Below are 17067 nucleotides of genomic sequence, written 5' to 3'. Positions count from 1 at the left end.
AGAAACTGCCCAAAAGAAACTATCTGATAAGCATTCAAGTTTATGACACACACCCAACCCCCTCAGTTTGAAATCTGCTTCCCAGAGTTGGGAAGAGCCATGTTGCTCTCCAGAGTCAAAAAAGAACTGCAAGGCACCATAGGTGGTGCAGAGCTCACCGGAAGTCATCAGAGAATAAAGTGAGCAAAGCGCACAAGAAATGAAGACACCACCCCGAAATGAGGCTACTGACACTGAGGGGCAAACTGGGAATGTTCATGGGAAGAGCCTTCACTTTTAACCTTTTGAAATGTGAACAGCAGGGGAGCCTGGACCCTTGGCGCCTCTGCCTGGCATCCCTCCATAGGCTGAAAATAAGTTATCTCAAATTTGGAAAAAAGGCAACTTTAAGAAGTTAAACAGCTTCTCTGCAAAGCCCAGGGATGCAGGCTCCTGATCTCATATGCTCCTCACCCGCTCTAGCAGACTGTCCGGCAGCAAGAAATGGACTCACCTTAAAGACAGCAATGGCATAGGGGTGTGGGAGGTTGTCCAGAATGACAGAGCGCTGCTGGCCACTGAACGTGATCCGCTCTATGCAGTCCAGGTAGGCATCTGTCCAGTAAATCCACTGGTCGTCCACAGAGATGCCATTGGGCCACTTCACATCCTCTGACACCAGGCGATAGGCAGCAGAACCATCCATATTGCTCCGATAAATCCCAGGCTTCAGGTCTCCCCAGTCTGTCCAGAACATCACCCTAGCGAAAATGGGGACAGAACACATACCTCATCAATACTAGAGAAATGGGAGCTCAAATACTACTCCAGAAAAGGTCAGAAACTCCTTTCGAATGATCCAGCTGGTTATTTCAGCGTTATTATAACAATATGTAATGATAACACCTGAAACTACTTAAATTCCTTCACCTGGAAATTCCTTTACTAGAATTTATCTATAGATAAAATCAAATTATGCAAAGATAATATACAAAGAAATGTATATGTATGTATATTAAACTAAATGTTAATCAGCAGAGGAAGTGACACATTATGGTACATATAATAGAATACTGTGAAACCTAAAAATCTATATATGCTCACACAGAACTATTTTCAATACATATTAAGTTTGTTTAAAAAGGTACAGAATAGTAACTATACTACAATTCTATTTGGCGTGTATGTGTGTGTATATGTGTGTGTTTTAAAGATAATACTTGTACATAAGTAAAAGCAATCATGAAAGATACACAAGACATTATTAACAATGATTACCACTAGGAAGTGTGAGGGTAAAGGGTTAAGAATGAAAAGGAAGAAAGCAAATTTTTTTCATAAAGTGCTGTTCTCTCTAAATATTGTCAACCAAGTACATACATTACTCTTAGAATTTTCCTTGAAAAAATTGTGCCAATTCTCTATCATAAATGCTATGAGAGAGGAAAAGCCAGAATGTCAAATCCAGAATTTCCCTCTTAAATTATGTTTCCTTCAGTTAATGAGTTAATAAAAAGCACCTTTGCCTTCCCCAAGTGCACACTGATTGTACGTAAGAAAACCTACACATGCTGGGAAGGCAGGGGAAAGATGGAATGAATTAAATGTTTGTACCATGCATGAAACTCAAGAGAAAGTTCTCACAATATCCAAGCAGGCCTGTCTATGTCTACAGAAGCTCTCTTTTAACATCGACTTTTCTAGAGAAACAACCCACAGATGCAAGACATCTGGATGCCTAAAGAGACTCTGACACTGGCTAACAAAAAGCGAACGGAGTTACCTGACCACGATGACTAAGCTGTGGTCTCAAACTTCTCAGTTAATAGACCATTTCAACCACCATCATGAGAAACAGAGTTTTTGTCCCGCAGTCTGTGTTTCCATGAGAATCTATTAGTGTAGCATTGGACGCAAGACTGATTTCCTTTTGGGGCAACACTTACCCCTCTTGGGGCACGAGGACCAGAGCCCTGGGACGATCAAGCACAGAGGAATTGACGATTGTGAGTCGGAAGTCGCCATCTGGATTAGCTACCTGACAAAAACAGGGGGAAAAGAGGCTGAGATGGATCGGAGCTCCTTAAAGACCCCCATTGCCAAAGATGGCTACTCAGCTTCTGCTACAGACATGCCCCCTCCATGCCTGCCTATTTCCCTGACCTGACCCATCTGGGAAACCAGCCCCAACTTCTAGTCACAATGCGCTGTTCCTTCCTCTGACTCATGGGACAATTTTCAAGTGGTCTGAAAGAGGAGCTAGAACCATGTATGCCCCAGTTTCCAGGGCATGATGATGTGGACAAAGCAGTATCAATAAGTAAATTACTCAAATAAGTAAATAAGCAAATGAGCATTTACTTATTTCACCATCCCGTGTCACTCCACGTTCCAAGGCAATCGATGGCTCCACACTCCCATAAAACAAATTCTCAATGTCACAGCCTTGCAATGAAGAGTCCACAGGTGGGACTCATATTCTTGCTCCTTCCCGTCAGCGAGGCTGGTCATCTCTTGCTTCTCCAAGCCTGATGCGGACTCACTCCTGTCTGCTCTTGCCACATCCCATCCTGGGCCTACCTGCCCCACTGCTTACTCTAATCAAGGCATAACTCTCCTTCAAACCTCACTGCCAGGCCTGCCTCCTTTCCTAACTCTTCTGACCCACCTGGACCAATAAGCATCAGCAGCTCTGCACCTTGGCTCATCTGACACCATTTTGCACCAACAGTATTTGAGTTGTGCAGTGGCCGCCCCACAGCCTGTGAAAAGGTGGGTGCTTGTGCATCACCTGCATTCTTCTAGCCCCTAGCCAAGTGCTGACCACATGCAATTAAAGAAAGGAGAGAAAGAGCAATAACACAACCACCGAGGCAGCATTCAGTAGATGCCAGTTCACTTCTATCAGCATCCCCAGGAGGTGGACACAAGATCATCCTCTTCTCAGCCAGGGCTCAGCTAAGACATCAACCTCAAGTTGCCTGCTCTGTCTGCCTATTCTAATGTTGCCCCACTCTCCAAAAGCGCAATCACACTGCACTGCTTCAGAGTCTTTGCAGCATGTACCACCAACAGAACTGATTTATTATTTTGCTTCCTCCACTAAAATCTAAGCTCTACTGGAATAAGAACGTGTGTGTCCTGCCCACTGCTTTATCATCAGAACCTAAACCACATGTATCATGCAGAGAACCCCTGTCAAATGGTTGCATGAATAAATGAATCTCCATCTAACGCATGAAGCAACTGAAGTTTAGAAAGCATAAGCACCTTGCCCCATGTCGCTGAGCTACTGGAATCAAGCCTACACCCGGGTCTATCTCTCAAGTCTGTGTCTTTCGTCTTGCAACTCCTCTTAGCTCTCTGCATCTCCCTGCTTCTACTGCACTTCCCACTTCACCCACATGCCATCTCTCCATGCAGAGTCAGTATAAAGAGGTGCTGAGGCAGTGAGCTGAGCACACTACATTCCCCCAGACAAAGATTTGGCAGTTTAGAGGTCACTCATCATCCTTGCCTTGGGTATATAAGGTGGGACAGGTTACTAGGTAGCTAAGTTGCAGAGAAATGGGGATTAATAACAGTGGCGATGATGATGATGATGATGATATTGTTGCTATCACTCTAATCGACTAAAATAATACTAGACGATTATTGTTATAGCATTATAATAATACCATGATATTAGGCTGATGCAAAAGTAATTGTAGTTTTTGCCATCATGCTTAATAAAAGTAGTAAAATAAAACAAAAATAATATATAAATAAAATAAATAAGTACATATATAAATAAAATAAAAATATTACCATTTATTGTTATTAGCTAAGCTTCTGCTAGCCAAAAGATCAACTCCCAGGTACTTACCCCCTTTTCTCTCCTCTCCAGAGGCTCAGCTGGTCCATTCTCTGGAAACTCGCAGTAAATTTCCAGAGTAATCTGACACACTGGCCCTTGCCTCTGTGTCAAATGTGGCTCAAAGCCCAGGTGCCCCGCCTGCTCCCTTAATTAAGAACAGCACGAAAATACACATACCTCAATCTTTTTGAAGCCTGCATCTACCCAGTAAAGCAGCTGGCTGAGGGGTTCAAAAGCCAAAGCTTCTACTGTCTCCAGGCCAGAATTGATGATCACCTCTTGCCCTGTGCTTCCATTCAAACAGAGGCGCTTAAGAGAGAAAAGTAATAATAAATGCTAGGAACTGTTCAAATGACCCCCTGCCAAGTCAGTCCCATGAAGGGTAACCCTTTATTCAACTGGCAGGACTGGCAAGGGATGAGATGTTTTACGTTAGTAAACTTTCCAGACACATGAAGCCAGGTTTTCATGAAAGCATTTCTAAAATGTACTACATTTTTGTTTTTTAAGCAGAATAAAGAGAATTTAATCATATATATTACTCTGCATTATCATTTTGAACACTGGTTACTAAATTATGCTGTATGGCAATAATAAAGTCGGAGATTACTGAGATTGTATGAGTCTGTTTGCTTTTAAAATAAGTGAAACCAGACTGCTGTTACATTTCAGTTCTTGTGTCTGCTTTTATACTCTTTCTTCCCTGTGAGGCTCTTAGCCATCAAGTGCTATTGTTGGACAGCTCCATTCAGCATCACCGCCATCCCCGACCCCAAGCCCCTCAAATACCCAGGCACTGTGAAATTTCTGTTGGGTTGGAATCTAGATAAAAATTTGTTGGAATTGCTTTTCTAAAAGGATTGAGTAGACAATGAATAAAGATCAAATAGCTCTCCTTTAAATGCATGGGTTTGAGCGTATGGCTATCTACCTGGCCCGTCCAGGGCTCTTTAATGCTTACTTCCTGGTTCTTACCTGTGTTCAGAACAGCTGAAGTGGATAATTATGTGAGCTATGGGTAAGTCAAGCGTTACTGTATCATGGCTTGGGAAGAAAGATGCTCAAGAGGCAGTTGGCACAATAGGGGGGCAACTAATCATCCTACATTACTAGTCCCAACACCTTCCCAGCAGGAAAAGCAAGACCTCACTTTCAAGCAGGTCTGTGGATTTAGGGCTTTCTTTATCCTTCCTATATGAACAGATGAAGACAGAGAAAGAAAAATACTAACACAGAAGACTGGAAACTTTCACCTGTCAGCCCTGAGATGAGTAACACCTACAAACTTCTAACTGCCCATTTCCATAGGCCATTCTGCATGCAGCTTATCAGGACAGGGCAGTCACGATGCACAGCTCCCACAGTCAGACCAAGCGCTGACTCACCTGGATGATGTCCAAGGCCAGGTCGGACCAATACAAACAGTTGTGCTCATAGTCAAAGTCCAGGGCCACTGCTGCCCGTAGCCCGGTGAGAGGCAACTGCTCGGTGGCTCCCGAGGCCAGGTCATAGCGGTAGATGGATTTCCTCACAGCATACAGAATGAACTCGTTCTCTTCTGCCAGACACACAAGACACGTGGGAGGTTGGACCCAGGGGATGCTGAAGAGGTCCTAGCACATCTGACCTATTTGTTTCTCACACACAAACCTCAAATTCATTGGCATGTGGTGTGGACCAAGTGAAGAGCACAGAAATCAAGACTCAGGAGGTGTGTAATGGAATCACATTTCTGCCTCAGGCAAGTTACTTAAACTCCAGTGAATCTGTTTCTTCATCTGCAAGTGTTTTACTTGTTATGTTTTTCTTTATTCTAAATCTCCCAATATGCATGCTTCAACAACCATACTTTGGGGCTAAGCCTGCCAGTCTTCAAGTCACACTTGCCAACCTAATTACACCAATCGCCCTGTTCTCCCTCCTCACGTGACTGTATCACCACAGCATCATCATCTTGTTGACGAGAGACCATTAGTCACTGAAGCTTTGTAACTAAGCTCTCTAATCAATTTGCTCACTTATTCATATCGTTCACAACACCATATGGCAATTCTATGAACCTCTTAGATCTCCAAAATAATACTAATAATGCATTTGTTCTTGGCTATTTACAAAATGTTCCACAACATAATCACCACAAAAATTCTGTTTCTACTCAACAAATATAAATTGTGTACACATTGTGTATAACGTGCTTACTACGTATTGGGTATTGTTTAAGACCCATAACAACTGCCTGATGGTAGAACTCTTGTTAACCAAATTTTACAAATGAGAAAACTGAGACCAGAGAGGTTAAGTAACTCACCCAAGGTCACACAACTAGCAAGTGGCAGAACCAAGATTGGAACCCAGGCACTCTGGATCCAGAGTCTATGCTTTAACCACTACACTGTGCTGCCTGTTATGATACAGACACTAGTGTGGATGATTTTTAAGATGTAGAAATGAAGGTCCTGAGTGCTGAAGATACTTACCTAATGTCAGACAACTGGAAATAGGAAGACCCAGTACACTCTCTTGTCCACTTAGGGAACGGCCTGGGAAACATCCAGATTCTTCCCCAGGAGTGGACACAAGCAGCACACCAGCCTCTGTGTCTAAAGTGTGCATCTTGACAGAGTGTTGCATATGGGACCAAGATGCAAATCGGAATTCTTTTGCTGCATGCCTGGGTTAGCCATTCCTGCCCACTTCCTGATTCCATACACTCAGTGACTTAACATGTACCACTCACCTTCTTTATAAAAGCTGTAATTTAGATACTGCATCAAAAAATAAATCTACCTACAATTTTTAATAAGGTAAGTTTTCCTTCTTTTCCTTTGGTTCCAGGTCACTTTAGAAGTATCTATGTTACCATCACATGGTAACCTACCTCCCCTTTTGGTTGTCAAGGAAACCTTCCCGCTGTCATTCCCAGGGAGGGGGCCAGCTAAGGTATAGGGACATGAAAGCTACATTTGCAGGAGCAAGGCTTTTGCCCCACATCTCTCTCCAGCATCTATAAACCTCATTCTGTCACTCTGGGCTTTTTTTTCCTCTAAGAAACTAATACCCATAAAGTAGAACCTGAATCCAGAAATACTTGTTTTAGGATTATGTTCAGAGCAGCATGCGGCATTCCAGCGCGCAATGCTTACCCTGGAAAAGGAATGGAATTCTTGGCTGGTCCTGGCCATACATACAGCCTAGGAATGTGTGTTTTCATCGTAATTGTAAAGGAAGAAAAATTCTTGCATTTAAAAAATCCTTCCAGATGCCCAGATTACCTCATCTTTGCAAAGATATTACGGCCCCCATTAGTCCTGTGAAAGCATCTTTTTCTTTCCCGGTATATCCCTGCCTCCTATTCCATGCCTTTTTTCTTTTTCTCTTTTACATAGGAGGTGGCCCACAATGGAATGAGATTTCTCCACTTCATTCCCTGTTCTATCTTCCAGTAGAAGAGAAAATAGCTTTCCTGCCAGTTTAGATGGCTTTAAACAAACTGTTTTGTCCCTTGCTGAATTATCTTCAGAAATATTTATTACAAAAGTAGGCACTCCAGCCCCTTAAGAGCAATCACTCAAACCCTACTAACCCACGCCCTCATCAATAACAGCTCTTGTGAGGGAAATATTTGAATATTATCTGCTCATTTGTTGGAATTTGCTGAAGTGGTGGTTCTTTTCAAGTCTCCATAGTGAGGTATGTTAATTACTCTGGTAATGATGAAAGATTAAATTAAGGGACTAACGAACTTAGCATGAAAAACACCAGGGCAAGCTGGCAGCAGTGAGCAAAAGAGAGGGCTGCCCTGCCCTGCCTGTGGAGACCACACACTTCTTTCATGATTCATTCGGTGCTTATGGCTGTCCACGTAGACACCACCACCCACCGCAGATGGAAGTTAACTCCAGCCATTTACCTTCACCAAGAGGTATGGGCAGGAAAGAGGGCACAGAGGGAATAAAGAAGCATTAAATGAATAAGAACTGGAAACAGTGAAGAAAAGCAACTAAGAGATTATTTTTCAAAGTATCATAATTTGATGTCTCTGTGGTAAAGACCCCATGTTACATCGCCACTAAATCTAGCGGAAACGTGTTTTAGAACACACTATACCTTTATATATCATTTCAGAGAAGTTTTTCTTAATTAGCATGCATAATGACTATCTAAAATAGTGAGAATGACATTTATTTGCCATTTGGGCAATGTCCAATGAAGAGCATGGGGCTTAGAGTCTGAATTTCAACTTTGTCACTTACTAGATGTGTGACCTTAAGCCATTTAACCTCCTCTGAACATGCTTCCTCGTGAAAAAGTAAAAAACAAAATTGATAATATCTGCTTCCCTGAGTTGTTAAAAGGGTTAAACTGGCAACACATAAAAAGTACACTGAAATCTATAAAATTCCATTAAAATTTTAGTTACAGTTAGTTTTATTACAAAATTAACATAGACTACTTAGCTACTTCCTAAGAAGTCACACACCTCTTTATACTCAACTTTGACAAACAGATTAAGGAACACACAAAAGCCTGTGGGGATCTTTCTACCCTAGTGGATGCTGAATAAATATTTTTCAATTAACAAAGGGATTTCCCTCAAAGAAACTGAGCTGACACAAAGTACTTTCCATTCCTAAAAACGGGTATGGCTATGTATAAGTTCAGTGTGGAAACCAACCTTAGGGAAAAGAGGAAGCCCTGTGATGCTTGTGACGGCCATTGTTTTTCTCCACTCAATTAAAGGAGCCACAAGCCCGGACTTGGGTGAGATCGTGATACTGCTTCAACCATGTCTCAAGAAATGAAAGGGAAGAAACCACCTCTCTTACCTGCCAGGGGACAGGGGACCAGCTCTCCTTCCAGTCGCGCTTCAACATCTCCTCCGCTACAAGTGTCCCCAGAAATCTTCCGGTAGCTGTCACCCCACCCCAAGAGCAAGAGGTCAGAAACATGGAAGAATAGCCACAAAGGCATCCCAGCTGGGAATACATTTACTACCCACGGCCAGTAGAGTCCATCCACTCATTTCCCTTTAGAACTAGAAAGAGGATGTTCGTAGTTCTGAGTCAGTTCTGCTTATAATTAGACTAGGCAGGCCCAGACAATTTAGGGCACTGTCCTGGCCAAGATTTTTAAATATATCTCTTGAATACATTCCTCTGAAGATGTTTCCCTGCTGAAGTTGATGACTTAAGATATTCCTAGAGTTTCAGGGATGCTTACAGACTTGCAATGTGGAGGTAGGAGAGTTTACAAATACCATAATTTATAATGTTGCCCAAACTACTTGCAGGCTGTTAACTTGGAATTCTAGAATTTAGAGTGTAGAGCAATCCAGACGGTCCTCTATGCTCTCTCGCTCCATGTGCGGACCCCTAAGAACCTGACAGGGCAACCTCTGTGATACATACCCTCTCGTTCTCCTGTAAGTAGAACCCACAGGGCAAGGCACAGGAGGGGAGTATGACTTTCCAGAAAATTCCGGATCTGGAACACAAACCTCTAATGACAAATCTTCACTCATCTTGAAACCGAAGTCACTAAAAAGGCAATTGGGCTTTGTTAAGGCCACTGTTTTATACATTTCAGCCATTCCTCTACCAATTCTGCTGACTTTACCTTACTACTTTTCACTTTTATTATAAGTTATTTAACATGTCCCTTTAAAGAATATTTACTTTTTATATAAAATACATCTTCAAAAGAAGATTTATATCAGAACCACAGTAGGAAAAACACAATCACATGCCATAAATAGACCAAAAAAAAAATAAAAATCATCATGCCAAATCAAAACAGTATTAAATTTTAGCCAGATCCAGTTCCCTACTCTAAGACTCTGGACCTGCCCTCTCTGTTAAAAGGGATTAGGCAAATGTTACAGTTACTAGCAACCAATGAGACTTTCTTTTTGACAGAATCTGAAGAAGTAAAAGAGAAATTTTAAAAGAATAACCTTTTTAAGAAATTATTTGGGGCTGGGCATGGTGGTTCACACCTGTAATCCCAACACTTTGGGAGGCCAAGGCAGACATATTGTTTAAGCCCAGGAGTTCAAGACCAACGTGGGCAACATGGTAAGACCCTGTCTCTACAAAAAAGAATAAAAAAAATTAGCCAGGTATGGTGCTGCACACCTGTGGTCCCAGCTACTTGGGAGGCTGAGGTGGGAGAATCATTTGAGCCCAGGAGGTCAAGGCTGCAGTGAGCCGTGATTGCGCCACTGCACTCCAGCCCGGGCAACAGAGCAAGCCCCTGTCTCAGAAAAAAAGAAAAAATTTGACTAGGGGTTCAATGTTATTTAAGAGTATATCCACATACTAGCTAAGTCATCCTGTACTTTGAGATACAGTAGTTAGGTTCATGAGACCTCCTGTGATCTGGAGTCACATCTGCCAAACCTCCCAGCTTGAAGGGCAGCATCCTGGAGTAGGAAGCAGGAGGCCTCAGTCGAAGACGATTCTAAAACGAGGTGACTGTACTATGAATGTTCTAAGGCCCTTCCAAACCTGTAAATTCTATAATTCAATGAATTACAGAATATATTCAAAGAATTATAGAACAGAACATATATTCCATGTTCATGTGCTCTACCAGAACACATTTATTTGCTCTATTCAATTCAACAAATATTTAGGTCCGGCATGGTAACTCACGCCTGTAATCCCAGCATTTTGGGAGGCTGAGGTGGGTGGCTCACTTGAGGTCAGGAGTTCTAGACCAGCCTGGGCAACATGGCAAAACCCCGTCTCTACTAAAAATACAAAAATCAGCTGGGCATGGTGGCATGCACCTGTAATCCCAGCTACTCTGGAGGCTGAGGCAAGAGAATGGCTTGAACTTGGGAGGCAGAGGTTGCAGTGAGCCAAGATTGCACCACTGCACTCCAGCCTGGGTGACAGAGTGAGACTCTGTCTCAGAAAAACAAAAAACAAAAAGAAAAACTCCAAATATTCATTAAACATTTCTGACACAAAAAGTATTAACAGATACACAGAGAGTGATTTGTGTGCATTATATCATAATCCACATTTAATAGTTTGTAAGAATTGTTCAAAAGGCAGCAGTTTTGTCACTATCAAATGTGCCTCTTTCATTACCTCAGTTCGTTATTACTGAACGGCCACTTTAAATCTTTTTAGGAACCAGATAAAGCATTAGCTAATTACTTATTTGCCTCCAATAGCAAAGCAGTCTTCCTGGGCAGCTTTCTTTGACCATAGGTCATGACCTAGTGGACTCTGAAAGTACTTGGGAGGCCCAAGACTAGATTCTTCCCCTCCCAAAAAAGTGCAAAAGATTGCAAAAGGCCCCATCATACATTTAAAAGTCAATGTTGTCTCCTAAAACTTGTGTTTTAATTATATGTGTGTATGTATATACACATACATATGTAAGTACAGGGTCATAAGAGAAAATGTATTATTTACTAGGGGTTGCAGTCAAGAATGTGAAAGCTGCATGACTTGGCAATGTCGAGAAATATAAGAATATAAAAGAATCTACCATGGAAATCAGGAAACATGGGCCAATAGCTGGGCTTCCCAGTGTGGTCTAAAAGGACTATCAGAAATAACCTGGTGTTCAAACACAGTTGTCAACCAGTACCTGAACTAATGGAAAGATACTATAAGCTTGCTCATTCTCATCTCATTTCCTGACATCTATCTTGGGACCATTTTCCTTCTCAGTGCCATAGTCCAATGCCATCAAACATCTCCAAGAACCATATAGTTGGGCTGGCTGCCTTCCAGCAGCTACAGCAAGCAGAGAAACAATTGGGGGTGGGGGTGGAGCGGGGAACAGCTGACATCCATATACCCCTTACCATTTCAGAGGGTCATCACCCCACGATCTCATTTGGCCTGCAACCCAACTCCACGAGGGGCAGAGCAGGTGGTTTTACTGGTCTACAATAAAAACACTCCCCATACAAGCAGGGTGAGCATACAGCAGGTTCCAGCAAGGCAGATGGGGTGGGCATGGTAGACCAGCAGGTCCCAGGCCAGTTTACCCAGAAGGGCACACCAAGCTCCATTTCTTTTCTTGTGTGTGTGATTTTTTTTTTTTTTTTTTTTTTTTTTTTTTTTTTTTTTTTGGTGAGGGTTGGGGAAATGTAGGGCAAGAGAGAAAATTTTAATGTTATTTGTTTTTAAGCCTAAATGTCATAAAAAAAAAAAACCCAAAGATTTGTTAGACTTTCTTACCTATTTTTTACTTAGTCTTAATTTTATTTTGAAGTACATATTGGGGATAGGAAGAGGGGAGAGAGAGGGCACTATGATCTTTTCAGGGATTAGGACCTCTCCAGTCTCAAGCCGGTCTGGGGAGGACTACCTGGAGCCAACAAAGCTCTCAGATTAGATTAGACTATAATGCAAAAGTGTGTAAGAAAGAGCAGAAGGCAAACAGCATGGAACTGACGTCACCAAGAACATCAGCCAGCTCTGTGCTTTTGCTGTTAAAGAGTCTGTGTCGTTACCTTGGGAGCACACACCTTTCTAAGGAAATGACTGTCTTCTCTGTTCTAAGCCTTGCTGCTCAAAGGGTGAATGTGCAGATAAGCAGCAGCCACATCTCTTGGGAGCTTGATGGGAATGCAGAGCCCCAGAACTCCTGAGGCAGAATCTGCATGTGACCAAGGCAGACTCTGCAAGTGATTCATATGCACCTTAAAGTTTCAGAAGCACTGGTCGAGAACAGAAGTGGCCAAACCTGGTTGGCCATTTTTGTAAATAGAGATTTACTGGATCACAGCCACGTTCATTCCTCTAGAGCTGCTTTCATTCACCCATGGGCACTGCCATGGGCAAAGTGAGGAGTTGTAACACAGATCATAGAAACCATATGGCCTACAAAGTCTAAAACATTTACTATATGACCATGTTCCAACCTCTGGTCTAGAATACATCAGAGGTTTCTGGCTTTAGTCAAGACAAGTACAGCTGCCCAAAGCAAAATCTAGTTCCTCTGTGCCTCAGCAACCACTGAAATATGAGTTGTGTATTTATATTAAATACCCATGGCTCTCTTGGTGCTCCTGACTAAACTACAATGATTTCATGCTGAATTACAGACTACAGTGACTGTCCAGGAGCTCTGAGATCCTCTGTACTCTGCCACTAGAATCCTCTTCCTACAGCTAAGCTCTGTTCTCATCATCAACTCTCCTCAAAAGCTCCTACAGCTAAGCTCTGTTCTCATCATCAACTCTCCTCAAAAGCCGCTGAAGGCCTCCTCCTAATTATAGAATAAGGTTCATCCCCTCTAAGGTCTCTCTCCCCTACTGTATTCTATCTTTTCAGCCTCATCTCCAATCGTCATCCCCATGTCATACACCCAACAAGGCATCCCAATTCAACTCCCAACCACACCCTGCTGCCTCTACACCTGCCTGTTGCAGACACATGGTCTCAAAACACTGCTGTCTGCAAATATTGATGCTCCCTGAGAGCCCAGCTCACACAGTACTTCTTCCAAAAATTTCCTCATTCTCCAACAGCAATCCACAGCCCTCTCCTTCCTTTCAATAGTCACAATTAAAGTACCAGTTCCTCCTCTGAGGCACTTGCTCTCTTCTATCTCCTGTGCCAATTAGCCATGCACAAATCACTTCTCCTACTTTTAGCATTCGCAGCAGTGCCTTGGATATTTTGCTTAAGGAATAATAAATGATGCAAACACACACACATATACACACACTAACATCCCTTCGTTTCAGATAAAGAAATAAATCCCCTCTAGAATAGGGTCCTAAGGAGAAGGATTAAAAACAATGAAACCTTCAGCATATTTTTGGGTTACCCTAATAGAAATAAATCCCAGAGCTATCTATTCCTGTAGAAATAGCTGCAGCTCTCCTAGACACCTCTACCGCATTACCTGGCTATAAGAACTAAAGAAAACAACTTACATGAAACATGCCTAGCACAGTTCCTGGCACATAAAAGATGCTTCACAAATACTTGTTTCCTTCTATTCCCTTCCTTTGCTCAGGGAAAGGGACCATGCCTAATCTCTTCCCGCAACACTGCTGAGTGAATAAAACACAACTCAGTCCCCAGCCATCAAAGAAGAACTGACCACTCATAGTCCTCCCGGGTGCAGGAGCAGTTGGACACGACCACCGGCCTGTCAAAGTCCTCTCCATTGAAGCATGTGGCATGGGGGGTCCTCCGTTTGAAAACAGTCTTGTGTCCCAGCAAACACTCATTCCCCCGCTCATCAGATGGTGACCACAGCTTGTAGTCATTCTCTGTGCAGGGAACTCCTAAAGAAAAAGGAACACAGCACGAAGCATTAGAGGCAGGCCTATGTAGGGTTTCCTGCTATGCCTCAAGGTGCCTAGCCTCAACCCCCACTTCTTGTCTATCTGTTGCCACCCCGCAAGCACACAGACCCTCCAATCAGCTTGCTTTGAAGCTGGGCAGCCCTATGCCAATGAAAAGGATACCTGAAACGCAGGCATTTGCCTGGAAAAGTTGGAAAGAAGCAAGCCACCTTTAGGCACTATCCAAATTTCCGAAACATTACAGAAGAGTCAGCAGTGCCCTTTAGAAACGAGTACTCAGAAGTGTTTCTCTCCTAGAGAACTAGGGAACAGCTGAATCCTTGATGAGCAATACCATTGGGGGTTAATGTTCCTGGCCTGCTTCCTCAGGCAGTGAGGGCACATCTGGTAGTGTGGCCCGAAGGCAATGGAGGGCTCGCTGGCCCTACTTGAAGGTACAGGATCTCCATGGAAAGAGGCTGGAAAATGCTAAGATACCTTGCACCATCACTCCATCTGCCACATTCATCGAAATGTCTAAGTAGGGTGCTTTCTACAAGCATTCCAAAGTATGCCTATGTCTATGTTGGCACTTTGTGTCTCTTATATATGTGTCTTCAGTCAGATTAGATACTACCCGAAGCTGATAAACAACCTTTGACTCAATGCCATGCAAATCAGTAAACTTATTAAACTCCTACAGACTGTTAGGCTATCAGGCTTTCCAGTAGGTACAATACAAATATGCACAGGGCAAGTTCTTATCTTTAAGGGCTTTATAATCTAGTCAATGGAAGGTGAAACACACCAAGTGACAGACACAAAGTTATGCATACACTTATGTTCTGGACATAGAGAAGGAGGGAGATGTCTTCTGGTTGGGATATCAGCCACAAATGTGTTGGATCCTGAGATATGAAAAGGATTTCGAGTAGGGGAGGCTGAATGGGTGGAGATGAGAAGAAACAGGGCACTCCGGGCAGCTAGAATCAGGTTAGCCAAGGCTGAGAGGTAGGAAAGGGTAAGATAACGTGGGGAAGCAGGGAGAGGATGCTGAAGAGTTTCACTTCTCCCTGCATACTTATGCATCCTGTATCTAGATTAGCAGATCACAACTACATCCTAGATGGCTTTGAGAGGACCCTGCATCGCTTGGCACACTGACTTACAGACAGTCAGGCACACTCACTGAATATGTCCAATTGGCACTGCTGACTTGGAAATATGTTTTTCATTCATGCATTTATCTACATATTCAGCAGACATATATTTAAACTTCTTATGTGCCAGGAACTGCATGAGGAAACTAAAATACAAAGAATAACACCCAGTCTTACTAAGAAGAATTGAGCAGGCCTTCAATTACCTCCCTATGCTTTTTGCTAACTCTTATGGGCCCATCTCCCCCAGTGAATGTCAGGATCTTCTGAGTACACAGTATCTAAGCTGGTGCTTTGCACATAACAGGAAGTCCATGCATATCCATGTGAAAAGGTCCAAGGAGGCAGCAGCTTACCCAAGGCATCCGTAGCATTGACCTGGAGGATCAGCCAGCTGTGGACATTCTCTTTGTTCGAGCCAAAGATGGTGAAGACAGTGCTCTTCTCCCCAGGTTCTGTGAGGAGGCCATACACAAACACTGGCTTCTCAGAGAAGATGAATGTTTTCCAGGTCTCCCCTTCATTGGTACTGTATCTGCCCAAATGCAAGTAAGAGAATCCTTGCAGTGAAAGTCTCTAAGGCAAAGGCTTGGTTTCCATATAACATTCACCAGGAAGAGGAACCAGGGCTCCTTGGAGAAATGGCTGATCCTGGGCTAAGGCAGGGAAAGTTTAAGGAAATGCTCAGAAATAAATGCAGTCATCTCAAAAGAACACAGGAACCAGCCTGATGGGGCTCCAACTGGCCGAATTTAGGAGAATTCAAACATAAAAAAGAAAAATGATGGTAACAGATTACACATTGAATGAAAATAGGACATGTGTCTCTAATGATACTAAAAGACAGAGGAGCAAAAGAGAAATTTTTTTCTTTTTTTTTTTCTTTTTTTTGAGATGGAGTCTCACTCTGTCACCCAGGCTGGAGTGCAGTGGCGTGATCTCGGCTCACTACAAGCTCTGCCTCCTGGGTTCACGCCATTCTCCTGCCTCAGCCTCCCGAGTAGCTGGGACTACAGGTGCCCACCACCACACCCAGCTAATTTTTTTTTTTTTTTTGTATTTGTATTTGTAGTAAAGACGGGGTTTCACCATGTTAGCCAGGATGATCTCGACCTCCCGACCTCGTGATCCGCCTGCCTCGGCCTCCCAAAGTGCTGGGATTACAGTCATGAGCCACCGCGCCTGGCCCCCAATTTTTTTCTTATATTAGAATGGCACTTAATAAGGGTTGGACACAACAATATATATATTATATTATAATAATAATATAATATAATATAATTACAGAAAAATTATCCCCACTGCAATAACTAAATCACACAAGGATCATCACTGGATGCTAAAACCATTCGGTGAAAGTGTTGGGGCCAGGATGTTCAGATGATCTGAACAGACAAATCATTCACCACAAATGGGGAAATAAAATTTTACAAAACATAATCTTACAATGAATGATCAGAGAGTCACAGTCTTAACTAAACATCATCAATAGCAGGACAACTTGATATTAGGTGCCTCCTGAATAAAGCATTGAGAATAACACATCCTCTGTGTACTAGTCTACACAATTGGACAAATCCAAAATGTGGGATATTCTACACGATAACTGCTCCAGATTCTTCAAAAAAATCAAGGCCACAAAAACCAAATAAATAACGAAAAAAGGCAGATAATGTGTTATAGATTTTAAAAGACTAAAGGAGTATAAAAGCCAAATGCAATGACTAAACAAATTTGCAATGTGTAAATCCAATCCAGGGTTTAGTTCAGGACTGGCTAAATGCCAGATTGAAGGGGAAAAGTGG

At 42.7% G+C, this 17067-nt stretch overlaps 1 protein-coding gene across 1 annotated transcript in view; it reads right to left on the bottom strand.

Moving 5' to 3' along the window:
• The window catches only part of SORL1 (sortilin related receptor 1), a 180368-nt gene that overhangs the window by 74348 nt on the left and 88953 nt on the right, over window positions 1–17067 (bottom strand). Inside the window, exons 13-20 of the mRNA XM_003819971.5 lie at window positions 15619–15797; window positions 13916–14102; window positions 9244–9372; window positions 8662–8747; window positions 5221–5393; window positions 4013–4144; window positions 1926–2017; window positions 494–740 (exon numbers count right to left, since the gene is read on the bottom strand). Coding sequence (XP_003820019.3) covers window positions 494–740; window positions 1926–2017; window positions 4013–4144; window positions 5221–5393; window positions 8662–8747; window positions 9244–9372; window positions 13916–14102; window positions 15619–15797 — 1225 coding nt within the window. The remainder of the gene's footprint in view (window positions 1–493; window positions 741–1925; window positions 2018–4012; window positions 4145–5220; window positions 5394–8661; window positions 8748–9243; window positions 9373–13915; window positions 14103–15618; window positions 15798–17067) is intronic.

This window comes from Pan paniscus, chromosome 9, assembly GCF_029289425.2.
Source record: "Pan paniscus chromosome 9, NHGRI_mPanPan1-v2.0_pri, whole genome shotgun sequence".
Taxonomy (NCBI): Eukaryota; Metazoa; Chordata; class Mammalia; order Primates; family Hominidae; genus Pan; species Pan paniscus.
The sequence above is the reverse complement of the archived record's forward strand: the minus strand, read 5'-3'. Positions and strand labels throughout refer to the sequence as shown.